The sequence below is a fragment of the Corvus kubaryi genome, unplaced genomic scaffold (genome assembly GCF_017639235.1).
Source record: "Corvus kubaryi isolate FWS band 111438036 unplaced genomic scaffold, C.kubaryi_AGA036_p1.0 split1-131, whole genome shotgun sequence".
In the NCBI taxonomy this organism is placed as follows: domain Eukaryota; kingdom Metazoa; phylum Chordata; class Aves; order Passeriformes; family Corvidae; genus Corvus; species Corvus kubaryi.
The window spans coordinates 25,741,082-25,754,547 of record NW_024582073.1 but is presented as its reverse complement, the minus strand read 5'-3'; the positions used below and the strand labels follow the sequence as shown (position 1 = coordinate 25,754,547).

Genomic DNA, 13,466 nt, shown 5'->3' with positions numbered 1-13,466 from the left:
GCTGGGTGCCCTGTTCAGCCTAACAGTGAAAAAAGAGACAAGAGACCACCACCAAGAAGGTTCATGTCCAGGTTCACTTTTGCCCACCATGGATTTCCCTCCTGAAGCAGCTACACTTTTGTCTTGTTTTTTTTTTAACTTTATAGGGATGAAGGACAGTCTTACCCAGAAGCACAGGAAAGGTTGGAACAGCATCCAGCTGGAATGTGACCTGCCTTGAACACACTTCTGCCTGTGCTCAAAGAAACAAACGCCTTCAATATAGCAAATACAATTACATCCTGCTGCACCCTTCCATCATCACAGAAACAAATAAAACAATGGACACTTCTCATGTTGGACTTCGGCAAAAGACATTTATTATTATTATTACTGTTGTTGTTGTGTTGCTGTTGAACCTCCTCTGCTCTGCCCACAGTGGTGGCATAAATGCTGTTACCACATTGTAGCTGATGATGCCGGTGTACAAATCAAAATCCATCTTAATTTCAAACTCCATTAGAAACACAGGAAAAAAGATCAACATTTACGAAATGTAAAGGGAAAAATGGTATGGAAAGAATTTTTTTTTTTTATTTTTCAAGCTTCCAAGACAGTATTACAAACAACAGAGAGCAAAGTAAAGCTAGAAATGAAATACTTGACAGCATCTGTTTAAAAATTACAGCTAAGAAACCTAATAAAAGTTGAATAAACAGTTACTAGAAATAAAAATTTTTACACGTATGATATTTGTCTGGGATTTTTATTTCTTTAAAATAATTCATACAAATGGTTACAGTCACAAACATGATTTTAACCAAAAATATTGCTAGCCTACCACATTACCAGGAAGGAATCAATGTAGGCAATGAAATGCTGCTACTTTTCAGTAGTCTAGTGCCTTTTCCAGATACCACCAATAATATATACTTTAACTGGTGACAAAAAGCACAATGCTCGTTTATACAAAACCTTTTTTTTTCCTCAAAATCTCTTTGCAAGGATGTCTTCATTTTGAAATAAGGGAATTCATGCCAAAATTAGGAGAAACTGTTTTTCTTTTGTTTACTAAATTATTCTAAAAAATAAGACAAGCAGGTAGAAAAAACAATGCACTGTGTGGCGTAGAAAGAAAAATGGGAAAAATTCATTGTCCTGAGAAGTTTGCCAACTGCCTCATTTTTGGGCATGTTTGAAAATATAAAAGAAAGGATTTTTAATCTCAAAACTGGTTTGTTGAATGCCTCCCTTATGTTTTTCCTTGTTGACAGCTAAGCAAACAAACCCTTTTTAATGTTCTAGAAACTGTACACAGACAAGTACATTCATGATATAATTAACTACTAACTTCTCTTGCTTAACAAAGAACCCATAGGACACAGAAACAGTGAATCAGTCCACTGGACAGGGACAAACTACAATTTATACGGAGGAAAAAATGTTTCCAAATCTTCTTTTTGTCTCCCACCTTTTCCTTTTATACTGTATATTGGACCAGTTTCTAAACCAATAATCGTCTCCTCCTGTAAGTTCATGGTTTTGCCTTTCATCAAAATCCAGGGTTTTGCTTTGTGTTGTGTTGTTTTCCACGCGCTGCAGTTGAAGTCTCCGATGTTGGGAATGCTGTTGTAGGCTACAATTGGTCGCTCGGGTGGTCTCTATCAGCTTCTGGTTTGACAGTTTGGCCGGGGGAAGGAGCATGGGGCGGGTGGGCTACAGCAGGGAGGCCGTGTGATAAAGACATGGGGTTGGGGACTATTCCTTCTACTGCTGCAGGTATGCCAGTGGAAGCCACGCTTACAACGCCCGGGGGATACCTGCTGGGAGGAGAAAAGGAGCAGACATTACAACCAGGAGGTGACTGAGCAGAGAGCCCACCCTGCCTAGAGCTACAGAGATGCTTTTGTTTTCAGAGCAGTTAAGAGACAGGGAGTTAAGCTCCAGGTGAGATGCCACATGCAGATGCTGCTACATCAAGCAAGGGATGCTGTATTTTAACCAAATGAGACATGAAATCTTGCCAGATTGTTTCTTCAGATTTAATAGCATGAGTAACAGCACAGCAAAGGAAACCACCTTCAAGTTTTGCTCCTTTCAAAGCATAACCTCAACAGGAAGTAATTCCAGCTGGGTCCAAGCAATATCTGTTCTCTATGACTTTCCCTCTGGTTAGCCTTTGGGGATTTTCTTCTCTTTCATTCTCATGTAGGAATTTAAAATTTTCATTGTTGTAGTTTGAAAAAAGTATTTCTTTAAACTGTTTTTGCAGACTTAGCTTCTGACAGCTCCCTAAAACAGCCATGACACCCACACACTTGTAAGATGACAAACTCAAGCCTATTGCACCTGAGTAACTTTTTCAGCATCAAACTTGCCACTGCACTGGTCCAGAAGAGAACCAGTACCAGTTACAGAGGACAAGTGCTTCAGGCAGACTGCAAGAAAGAGAGATGCAAACACAGAATTTATGGATGGTTTTAAAGATTTCTTACTCTATCTGGATAAACACCAAGGCCTAAATATTTTATGCATTCAACGAAAGAATCACCCTCTGATTCAGCTCCATTTTATGATGGCTCTGATGTTATCAGGCTAAAAAAAATCTTGCAAATCTACTGTTCCAATCCCAAAGTTCAGATGTAATTGATGAACACTGGTATTTCCCAGTGCTGTATATAAACAACAGCTACACATGGATTTAATAAAAATATGTTTTCTTCTTAGTCAAAGACCTCGATACCTATTTGCAAGTTGTGTCATACTGGCCACTTACCACTGACCCTTTGCTTCCACCCTCCTCATCATAAAGCTGCACACTCATCCCTCATTTCCCTCATTCTCTCCCACTCTACTCTGCTCACCCAAGCATCCTGGTGAGAGCATTATCCATGTGAAACCCTGAACACAGGAACTACCGCTCACTGCAGCTTTTGCTACCCAGGTATTTACTCAGAGCTACATGGGACAAAAGGCACTTGTCTTGTCAAGCTTTTTCAAATATCACATTATTTTGCTGTCGATTTTCTTCTCATGAGAGTTCAATGCATCAGGGAATTTCGCCCATTTCTGCAGCATCTTTTCCATGGTAATATGTGTCTGTGCTGCTCATCCCAAGTTCCCTCGAACTAACAGAAAATTAGTGCAGAACTTAGGCAAGGCTCAGGAGAAAAAAGCTGGATGCAAGCACAGTGACTTGTTCTTTTTGCTTCCACCACAGAAACATCATGGGAACTGCTTTTTGCAAACATGGAGCCAGAGGGGCTCTGCAGGACTGACATGGCACAGGGACACCATACACTGGTCTGGCCATCCTGGGAAAGACTCCTACACACAACACTGACAGTAATCTGGGATGGGTAACGAGGATGTGACAGATCACACCACCTGTAGGCCAGGTAACTTTGTTCCCAATTGTACACATATTTACAGGGCTTCCTATGCTAATTCATATTCCACAGAGGTTCCTTAGAATTAATTTGCAGCTGTTAATGGAATTAGTTGCTTGTTTCAGTAACTCCATTGGAATCTTATTAATCAAATTTGCTTCAATTCCTATATAAACTGTCAGTATTGTTCTACTTACTCAAATTTAATTTTGAAACAGCTTATCTGTTATTCTAGGTGCTTTGCAAAACACACAATGTGACATAAATTTCCATTTAGAAGTCCAACACTGCAGCTGTTCTCAACACACAATCTCTACTTTCAAACAACGTATTTCCTGAGTATCAACACACCAGAGATGGAAAAAAATCAAGGAGAGAGCAACTTCTGCAACTGTGTTCTCCTCTGGAAGAAAAGCCAGACCCTCCACTCATGAAAATGGACAGTGCTGAAAATCAGGAGCACTAAGAGTTACCTGACAAGCACATTAACCATTTCAAACTGCACATCTGTAATTCTATTCTGACTCCAAATATCCTGTCTGTATAGAAGGACATTCCCATTGGACACCAGGTTATGATCACCAGGATTGTACTTGCCAGCACCTCACCTCACCTCAGGTACAGGTTTCCTACAGACTTTTAGTAACATCCAGAGGTCCTACAACTGTTTATTTTGTCCTAAAGCTACACAGTAGCAGCAGCCAAAATCCAGATAACATACTGCTCTACAGAAACTGTGTTTTACTGGACAACTCCTAACCCTAATTTGCAATCCTCTTTTTGTAATTTTTGTCCCTTTTTACTTCAGTCAGTGTTGCTCACATCCTTTCTCTGAAAGGATGGCACATAAACTCACGTCTCTACCCATGAGCATATCTGTTCTATATACCTTTCCCTTTTCTTGCTACTTACTGCTTCTCTATTCTTCCCATTTTTTCTATTCTTAACCAGCAAATACATCCTCTCCAGCATTTTATGAAGTTCCTCTCTATCTTCCTCCTCTGGCAGCAGTAAGTTGAAATGTTTCCAGGTAAAATGTCCACTGAATTAAATTTTTGTGAAAGCAGAAGTGAGCAATCAGTTACACCTCTTCTGTTAATTCATACTCTTCCATCCCCTTCCCCCATGTAGTCTCAACTTAGGAGGAAAAATACAGTAGCCCTCTTAATTACAGCAGATGAGCAACTTTAATTTCTACATTAACCTCCTGTATCTTTTGAACTGCAAAAGCACTTTGAACTTGCTATGTTAAGCTCTGTTCAAGAAACTGAGTCTGTCCTAAAGGAGGTTAAATCTTTAAGTCCATGCTGTTATCATGCACTGAGTCTGAAAATCACCACTGAAGTACCTCAACATGAAATAACTCCTGAATTAGCAATATCCAGCTATTCTCATCCAAGTACCTCTCAGTATCCAGATACTCATAGAATCATGGAATGGTTTGGGTTAGAAGGGACCCTAACGACCATGTTGCAACTCCCTGCCATGGGCAGGGACACGTTCCCCTAGACCAGGTTGCTCAGAGCCATATCTACCCTTATCTCCTATCTGTTAGGAGGCAGGAAGATGTGTGGAAATGTCTATAAATGGTACAATCACTGTTTCTGGCTGTCAAATTTCTCTGTGCCTATGACCTGCCTGCTCTGTGACACAGGAAATGGCAGGGGGTTATTTCACAGGCAGCTCGGTAACAAATACGCAGCAACAACACAAGATCAGGGTATGTTATGCTGCTTCACCAAGACCACTAAAAATAACTCTTTCTCAGGAGTACTGTTGATCTTTACCCATGGGATAGGTCCTGTTTGCATGACCTTTTGTGTTGATAGGGTGTCTTGCATTTCACACAGTAAATGGTTTTGCTTTCCCCAGAATATGATGATATTCAGATTATCTAGATTACATTGTGCTGACTAATGCTCAATGTTCTCGGCTTGTGATAATGTCTGATAATTTGAGATTTCTGTCCTATATCAAAATACAAGTGAATTATACACCCAGAAAAAAACAGCCTTGTTAGTTTTAGTACACCAAGAGATATTTGCATTTTTTAACATATAAATTATTATCCCAGGTCTTATCTTCTAATGCAATTACATGAATATGATACAGTTATCAGCACATCTGAAACATCATACAGTCTGTGAAAGACTCCAGAACTCACTTAGCTGAACACAATCTTGGATTGCAAAGAAAAGACAGAGAACTTTGGTTTGAACAATCAATTCAAATGCTTTACTTAATCCAGGTAGGAATGAAGCATCAGCAAACACTGCTATTGAAACCAATTTCTTCATAAAACCTGAGCTTCACGTGATGCATATTTTGCACTTCACATAATAACAACTGCCTTCATCCACATTCAAACACTTTTCTATTGCCCCTCCAAAAAGTTTTTAATATTTATTGTATAACTATTAAAATTAGTCTTATTTTGCATTTGAAAATAATTAAATCATAATTTTACAATTAATTTTCTTTATCGAAAAAACTGACTGAAATAATGTCTTAAAAAGCCACTCAGTTCTGTGTTTATCCTGCTTAAATTGAATACATATGGTCTTTACCTTGCAAATCATTAACTCCCCAAACATTCCTAGGTTAAAATTAATTTCTGGCTGCAAAGCCTGCTTCTGCTGGACTTGTGACCCCCAAAATGAGAACAAAAACCTGCGTTTTATTTGGGCATGGACCCCTGTTCCTAACTGCCATGACAGAGTTTGAGTTATTACCTCCTGCCCAGCAACACCTGCCTATAAACCCCAATTACATTCGGCCATACCCTCACTACTCCAAACTGAAGTCCATGAAACCAGATGCTGTGTGGAGAAGAACACATGTGCCTGAGCTTCTCATTTAAGAAAATAAAACACCCTTCTTAGATATTTAGGGCTATGGGTATACTTCCAGAAATAAACAGCTTCAAGTTATGTGATCACCAAATCCAAGTTATTCTTTTCCCTTAGTGCACTTATGGCTCCTGATAAGGAGACTGTGGCAGAGGATGGTGACACTCATCCCTGACACCTCTCCAACACTTTCTGATGAGACTGTTCCAAGTCACTGAAACAGGGTAACTTTGCGTCACTTCTCAGCAGGGCACAGCTGGGTTCCCATGTGGAGTAAGACAAAACCAGGAATCCCCCCTCTATTAAAAGCATGGGGAGTCCTACTAAAGAAGAACAAGGTAAAGTAGATGAAGGACAGCTGAAGAAGGACAGTGGAAAGATTAGGATAAAGAGGTATGACAACATAATGAGAGCACTGCACTGTCCCTTTCCTCAAGGCATTGAGGGAAGCAGGCATTTGTAGCTTTCTCCACCACTTTCATCCTACTTATGTGTAAATATCATACTGAAAAATAAAAAAAACTGCAGGTGTTTTTAATAAATAAAAATTGTCTGAAGCTGGCTACTAGGAAGAATCTGCTGCTATAATAGCTGCTAGGGATAAAGGGACAGAGAAAGACTCTCAAGCAAACAAAATAACTAAGGAATGTGCACATTAGATGTAAAAAATGGTCCCCTTCTATTAATTATTAAGACCTGCTTTCACAGTTGACTGAGAATACACAGATCAAGCCACTCAAATGCTTCTGCTAAAAAATTAGACATATAATTAAGAAAAAGCTATTTTAAACATATTTTCATAATCACCACAGGCTGTTCCACTGTTTTCAATACTGAGTTACTTGTTCTCTCTTGTGTCTGGAGGCCACAAAACAACCTAAGTTTATTACTGAAAGTCTTTCTGTAACCTACAGCTGCATCATTACCTTGAGCAAAGGAGCATAAAACTTCCACTGTGACACTGGAGATGACCAGAATTATTTTACTTTAATATACAAACAAATGTATATTGTTCACATACTAACCCAACAAAAAAAGACTGTAAGAGGATTGATATTTAGACACAGCACGACTGACATCAATAGCAAAACATGATTACTCCCCTGAACACAACAATTACAAAAACAACGTAGCTAGTGTGTAATCCCAAAGCACTTCATTCATTATTAGGAAGGTTTTTTATCTATTCTTGAATACCTACACTGAATTATGGAGGTATTTCTTCTACCTCTTCAGCACACTTACCTGTATGCAGCACCATTAAGCTCTGGATGAACAACTCCAGGGTCCATGCTGGCCCAATGTGTAGCTGCAGTCAAGTGATCTTTGTTAACACAGTTTTTCAGACTGTCTGGAATACGACCTAAGATGAAGCAAGGAAGAGAAAATAAAAATGTATAAAAACTGTGTGCCTTATACTCTTAGTATGTCTGTGTTAAGAATACTTAGAAATATTTGCATATTTAAATCAATACAAAAAATGACACAAAGAGCTTGTTTCTGATTCCTGCTGTATCCTTTTGTCTGGGACTCGGGCAATAATGTCTGAAATGCTCTGCTTAATTTTCATTTCCCTGTCTCTCTTTATCTCTTGTACACAGGGTTTCAATAAAACCAAAACCAATAAGATTCATCTTTCCAAGAAGCTGTAACTTAAATATAGAGCATAGCTACCAATCAAATTCAGTAATTTAGCTGCCTACTCTCTGTCCTTAACATCACTTTCCTCCTTTTCCTTCCACCTGTACCAGCAATTAGAAACACCTAATGAAAAATACAGAATTCTGAATGGAATTGTGCCATAAACCTGAATATGACCAACACTTATTCCCTGTCCTCCTTATCTTTCCCTTCTTTATCTAAACTGCTCTTCACTTTTATTTACTGCAATGTATCAGCCATCCCTTTCATTCCTACATAAAATGAAAATACACCAGAATGTCCCTTCTTCATTTCTTCAAAACTTTTCCTTAACCTCTGAAGTACAACTGAAGTTTTAAGACTGGAAAATCTGTCAGCCTGACTCAGCATATACTGGACGAGCCTGTGACTGTCTTCTGCAGAACTATGTCCAGCCCTGCAACAAATGACCTGAGCAGATCCAACACGTATTTTCTTCATAGCAATAGGAATGTTTCCACCTATTTTAACAGGAGAGAGACCAACTAGAGCACGTGTTTTTTCTGACATCTGTTTTAATGTGTCTTTATTGAAGTTCATTCTTACAGTGCATTTGCACATAGAGGGGTAGAAAGACATAAATTTGAGTCCACCCCTGCTACTGCTGGCAATAGTACTCCACAAACCGTGTCAAAAACTGACCATGCTCCATCATTAAAGAATTCAGCCTTCTGTCTCCAGCTTCCTTCTGGAAATTTGATTAAGGACTTCACTATCTTTGCCTGCTCTTTCTATCCATCAGCCTGGCCACAATGGGACTGTAAAAAACCCTTGTCACAAAACTGCTTTTTGTGCAGCGTATACCATCGAATAGGTGTTACTCCATGACTTCAGCTGATGTCCCTGAACCTGTCACATCTCCTGTGCACAAGCTGAAAGGGCTTCTAGCTTAATACTGAACAAGGTGAAGTATATGCCCCTTTATGGGTGAATTCCAACCATCTAGAAATCACCTTTGAAATGTAGCTGAAATATACATCCATCTAAACTTCTGCCAGAACTGTCCACAAACAGTGTATTTCTTCTTCTGATGCTTATCCTTCCCAATCCTGTCATCCTCTTTGCCCCCCTCCTTCTTCATTTTGCTAACTTCTGTAGACATGCTCTACTAGTCTCCCATGCTTGCCTTCCTGTTACTTCCATTCCAGTGGTCCTCTTTATTTCATACTTGGAATGCTTTCAAGTTTACACTTCAAGGTATTTAATCTCTGCTGATTACTTCTATTTTACACATCACAACATCATTGACTTTTAAGCAACAGCAGAAACACTTAACATTTTTATTGTCAGATGGTAGTCATAGCCTTCATTCCTACACTTCACACCTTTTTCCAATTATTCTCCCTCTCTACACCCTCTCTTCTTTATGCTCCCCTATGGCTTTCATACATCCAGCTTTATCCCACATTTCCTGTATCTTTCCTACATTTGTTTCACTGCAATTCAATGTCATTCTCACCTCCTTAACGCTGGTCTCAGTTTGATCTTACTAAAAACCATATGCAAACACTGAAGTGCTGACAGCTTCGATATAAATCAATGATACAGACCTCTGAGAGCACCATCACACACTTGAAGGAACTGTAGATCTGCCTTCCTAGGCACATATGCTTGGGCTACTCCACAAATTTAACAAAAAGCTAGCTCTGGATTGCTGGCTCTTCTTTAGTTTTCAGTCCATAGCCTATTAATGCCAATTTGCACATCAATCCTCCCCCAGGCATGTATCAGATGCTGGTTTGTGCAATCTCTCTCAAGAGAGCAGGCAGCAGTTATTGAACACCCTAACAAACAAATGTATCACTAGAGTTCTGGAGTACAGCCACAAGGACCTGATCCAGCAAAGAGATGGTCAGGCTCTTCAGGTCACCTCTAAAACAGAGTGAAATTGTCCAGTAAAGGACAATTCAGATCAGGAGTTTAAAAGGCACCTTTAATTAGCAGCCAGAGGAGAATCTTCTTTCTTTACAGGCTATAAATGAAACTAAATTGCCAGGCCTCTCTAGGCACAAGCCAGGGGGAAGGCTACTGCCAGTACTTTTTGTGTAACAGAGCACTGTGTTGGCACTGAACTACTCTCAAGGTGACACAGATGGCCCTGCATGTCTGCAGAGCATTCAGACTATATCGCCAAGGGGGACACAGCAAAGTCCAACTAAAGAGAAAACATTAGTGCTTAATGAATCATTTTCCAGTATGAAAATCCTTCCTTTTATTTTAGGCTACAAGGGATTCAAACCCATGCCAAATGGCTCAGTCCTCTCATTTTATTTATTAGCAGTGCATGTTCGAGACGTAACTGTTTTCTCTTATGTGAGCAGTTTACAATTACATGGCAGTTACATAACAAAGACACTCTGCCCTTTAAAATGCCAGACTTCTTTAGCAAGGCTTTAAAGAGGTGAATATCTAAAATAGAATAACCTGCCAACAAAATACTGAAAACTTTACATAGAGAACTGTTCATGACAAGTATAAGGGAGCATCTAGGAAAAGCTAAGGAAGATACCAGCAGTACCAGGAGGACTTGCAGTCAAATCCATCAAATGGGTAATAGTTACATGCAACAAAGGAAAAAAAGGAGAAGATTTTTCACATATAAATACATTTCTCTTACATGAAAAAGTACTTATTTCGCAGTGTCTGCCTTCCCTTTGTAATTGCAAAAAATCTCCAAAATTACTTGTTCCAGTTCTGAGAACAGACTTAGTGGGCATTTGCTCATTTCTGTGTTCCAAATACTAGAAACAAAACCCAAGGCTGCTTCTTTTCAGCATCTTTCAAGACTGAAGAAATAGGTTTCTTAAAAATAACTACACAGTGAAGGAGCTAATAATAATGTGAGTCAGTACCTGTGATCGCCCTTCGGATCTCTCGTGCTGCTTCCTCCCGCATCTCAATTGAGGCTTGTTCACTATACCAGGCTGCATGTGGGGTACAGATCAGGTTTGGTGCATCCTTCAAGGGGCCCTGACTAAAGCTAAATGAAAATTTAAAACAAGATCAAATGACAAAAAAATATTGGGGTGCAAGGGGAAAGCAGGGAGGGAATCCAGATGGATTTGTACATACACAGATTAATTTCTACAACAGAAAAGAACGGCATTTCTATTCTTTACTGAGTTTGTTTATAGTTCTGTCCGTTAATTAAATGTACTACTCACGGTATAAATAAGCAACAACCACTTTTTATAGACTCAAAGGATAGAACTTAAGTATAGCAGCAACATTAGCTTCTGTCCAATGCACTTACTGTAACTACAGCACTGCCACTCCAGTTTTGGGGTAGAAATGCATAAAGGAAAACCCAAAATAATTTAGGATGCCACTCCATTTGTTCAGTTCATCACAATTTTACTTTTATTACATTAACCAACAAAGCACTTATCTTTCTGTTAATATGACATTTAATCGTTTAAAGAAAAAAAAAAATCTTACAATTATTTCCAAATCAGAAGAGTGTCCATCAGCAGCCTCAATGGCTTTTTGATAATTCACACTTTCTTTTCTGTTATTTTTAACTATTTTTTCTTTCCCATTCCTTTATAGAAACTCCACAGAAAGAAGGAAATTTATTTTACAGACTGTTTTTCAGGGAAAGCAATGAATCTGTGTAAAAGTGTTATCACAGATACCAAGTAAAGAAATTGAAAATAATGGAAACTTGCTCCTCATATTTATTTTCAGTTTTAATAATCTTGCAGTCAACTGTAACAACAGGAGAACAAATATTTTAAGACAAAAGTGTGCTTTCAGAGTTGATAATAATTCATAAAATGATAGATTTCATCTGTAGTTCAATAAACATCAAAATATCTGGCAAAACTCTTGAATAAAGAGTTGCATGCTGCGATCAGATAGATATGCAGCACTGAAGCCAAAGGAAATTGTGGCTGTAATCCTGCAACTGAATCTTTGCAGATGGCATCTCCATGCAGTAAATGGGGCTTCCTAGAGGTGCAACGGGCTGCTTGTGCACATCCCAGATTGGAACTGGGAAGAATGTATGTAGCTGGAAGTCCCTTGAGCTGCTACACTCTGGCTTTGCACAGCACTACTGCATTGCAATGACTACATTTAGGAGTAAATGAATCCAGGGTATGCATAAATAAAATTAAATATTTGTGATGTGGCATCATGCCTCAGTAGATATATAAAAATTCTGACTAAAAGGATATTAGTCTGTTTTTTCAAAGGTTCTATTTCCCCCTCAAGCTGCAAAGAGAGATACTGTCCTCTCTCCAGTCTTTACAACCTGCCCTGAATCTGTTATTCTTCAAAAACTGATGTGGATCATTCCAGTTAAAAATAACATTTTTCCCTGCCCAGCCTGAAAAAGGCTTGTCACATAAAAGGACTAAGCTGCAGCAGTCTGTTCTCAAGACTCAAGGACATATGAAATAGGCTCATTTTGATTAGGAGTGCTGGTAATTCAATGCCAATGCCACTTAGGGGTATGGTACATTTCTGCCTAAAACACTGGACTTGTCAGTCATTCAAAAACTCAGACTTGTGCTACCAGCCCTGCTACTGACAGTAGAGTTACTACTTCCCTGATAGAGGGTAAAACAAAACAAAACAAAACCTGCACTCTGATAGCCTTCCTGAACTTTCTGCAAACTCTTCCATTTATGGCTTTCCTGCAGAGGCAATCTGGACATATGTCTTTTTCCTTCAGAAAGGTGTCATAAAGCAAGTTACCTCTCACACCACATCTCAACTCTTTGCCTTTGAAAGACTCTGTTCTGACATCAGTTGCCTGCAGAGCTGCATCAATGGCAAAGGTGCACTCCCCTCAAAGTCATGGCCAAAGCCATGACCTGGATTTGAACTCAGGTCCCTGTTATTTCTACTAAATAAACCCACTGTTTGTTTTTTCTTTTCTTTTTAAGGAATTAAATCTTGGATGTCACTTTTTTCACTTCTAACCACATACACAAGCTCCATCTACATTTGCATTAGCCCAGTGCTGCACAGATTCATGTTGCTTTGCTAAGGAGTATTTAGCTATCAAATGAACGGAAAACTCAATTTACTTGTTGCTGTTGATTGTATCATGCACTAAGACTTAAAAATAAGAAAGTGAACAAAATAAAAAGAAAAGAAAAGGAAAAGCACCTGAATGGTTCTGACTCATGTACATCTAAGGCTGCCCCTCGTATCCTTCCTTCCTTCAGGGCCTGTGCAAGTGCTTTTTCGTCTACTAACCCACCTCGAGCTGTGTTGACCAGGAAAGCCCCTTGTCTCATCTAGGGAAAGTTAAAAACAAGAATGATGAAATAAAAATAAATGAAATAAAATCGTTGTGGCATTATTTTTTACTCAAAAGAAGCATCCATTACAACAAAGGCTATTCAGCTGGTTTAAACTGTAACAGTTGTCTTCCCTTTCCATTGGAAAGTACCACCAAATGTGATGCTTCTAACATAAAATGCTATTTCACAGCACTTAATAACCTTTTGTCTCTTGTAAGTAGTGTCTTTTAATAGAAGCGTTGTTTCAGATATTGTGCAGTAACATGATCAAAAGACACAACTGTGCATATGAAAGTGACAGATCATTTTATGCC

The 13,466-nt window shown here is 38.9% G+C and overlaps 1 protein-coding gene across 9 annotated transcripts in view; it reads right to left on the bottom strand.

Moving 5' to 3' along the window:
* Positions 1-336: 336 nt before the first annotated feature.
* Positions 337-13,466, bottom strand: part of CTBP1 (C-terminal binding protein 1) — a 236,558-nt gene continuing 223,428 nt past the window's right edge. For 7 of the 9 annotated variants that reach the window (XM_042053274.1, XM_042053275.1, XM_042053283.1 and 4 more), the window contains 4 exons: positions 13,016-13,146; positions 10,750-10,877; positions 7,463-7,580; positions 337-1,802 (listed from right to left, as the gene is read on the bottom strand). In XM_042053274.1, the coding sequence (XP_041909208.1) occupies positions 1,616-1,802; positions 7,463-7,580; positions 10,750-10,877; positions 13,016-13,146 (564 nt within the window). In that variant the 3' untranslated portion in view covers positions 337-1,615. The remainder of the gene's footprint in view (positions 1,803-7,462; positions 7,581-10,749; positions 10,878-13,015; positions 13,147-13,466) is intronic. The other 2 variants (XM_042053276.1, XM_042053278.1) reach the window with 1 other exon arrangement.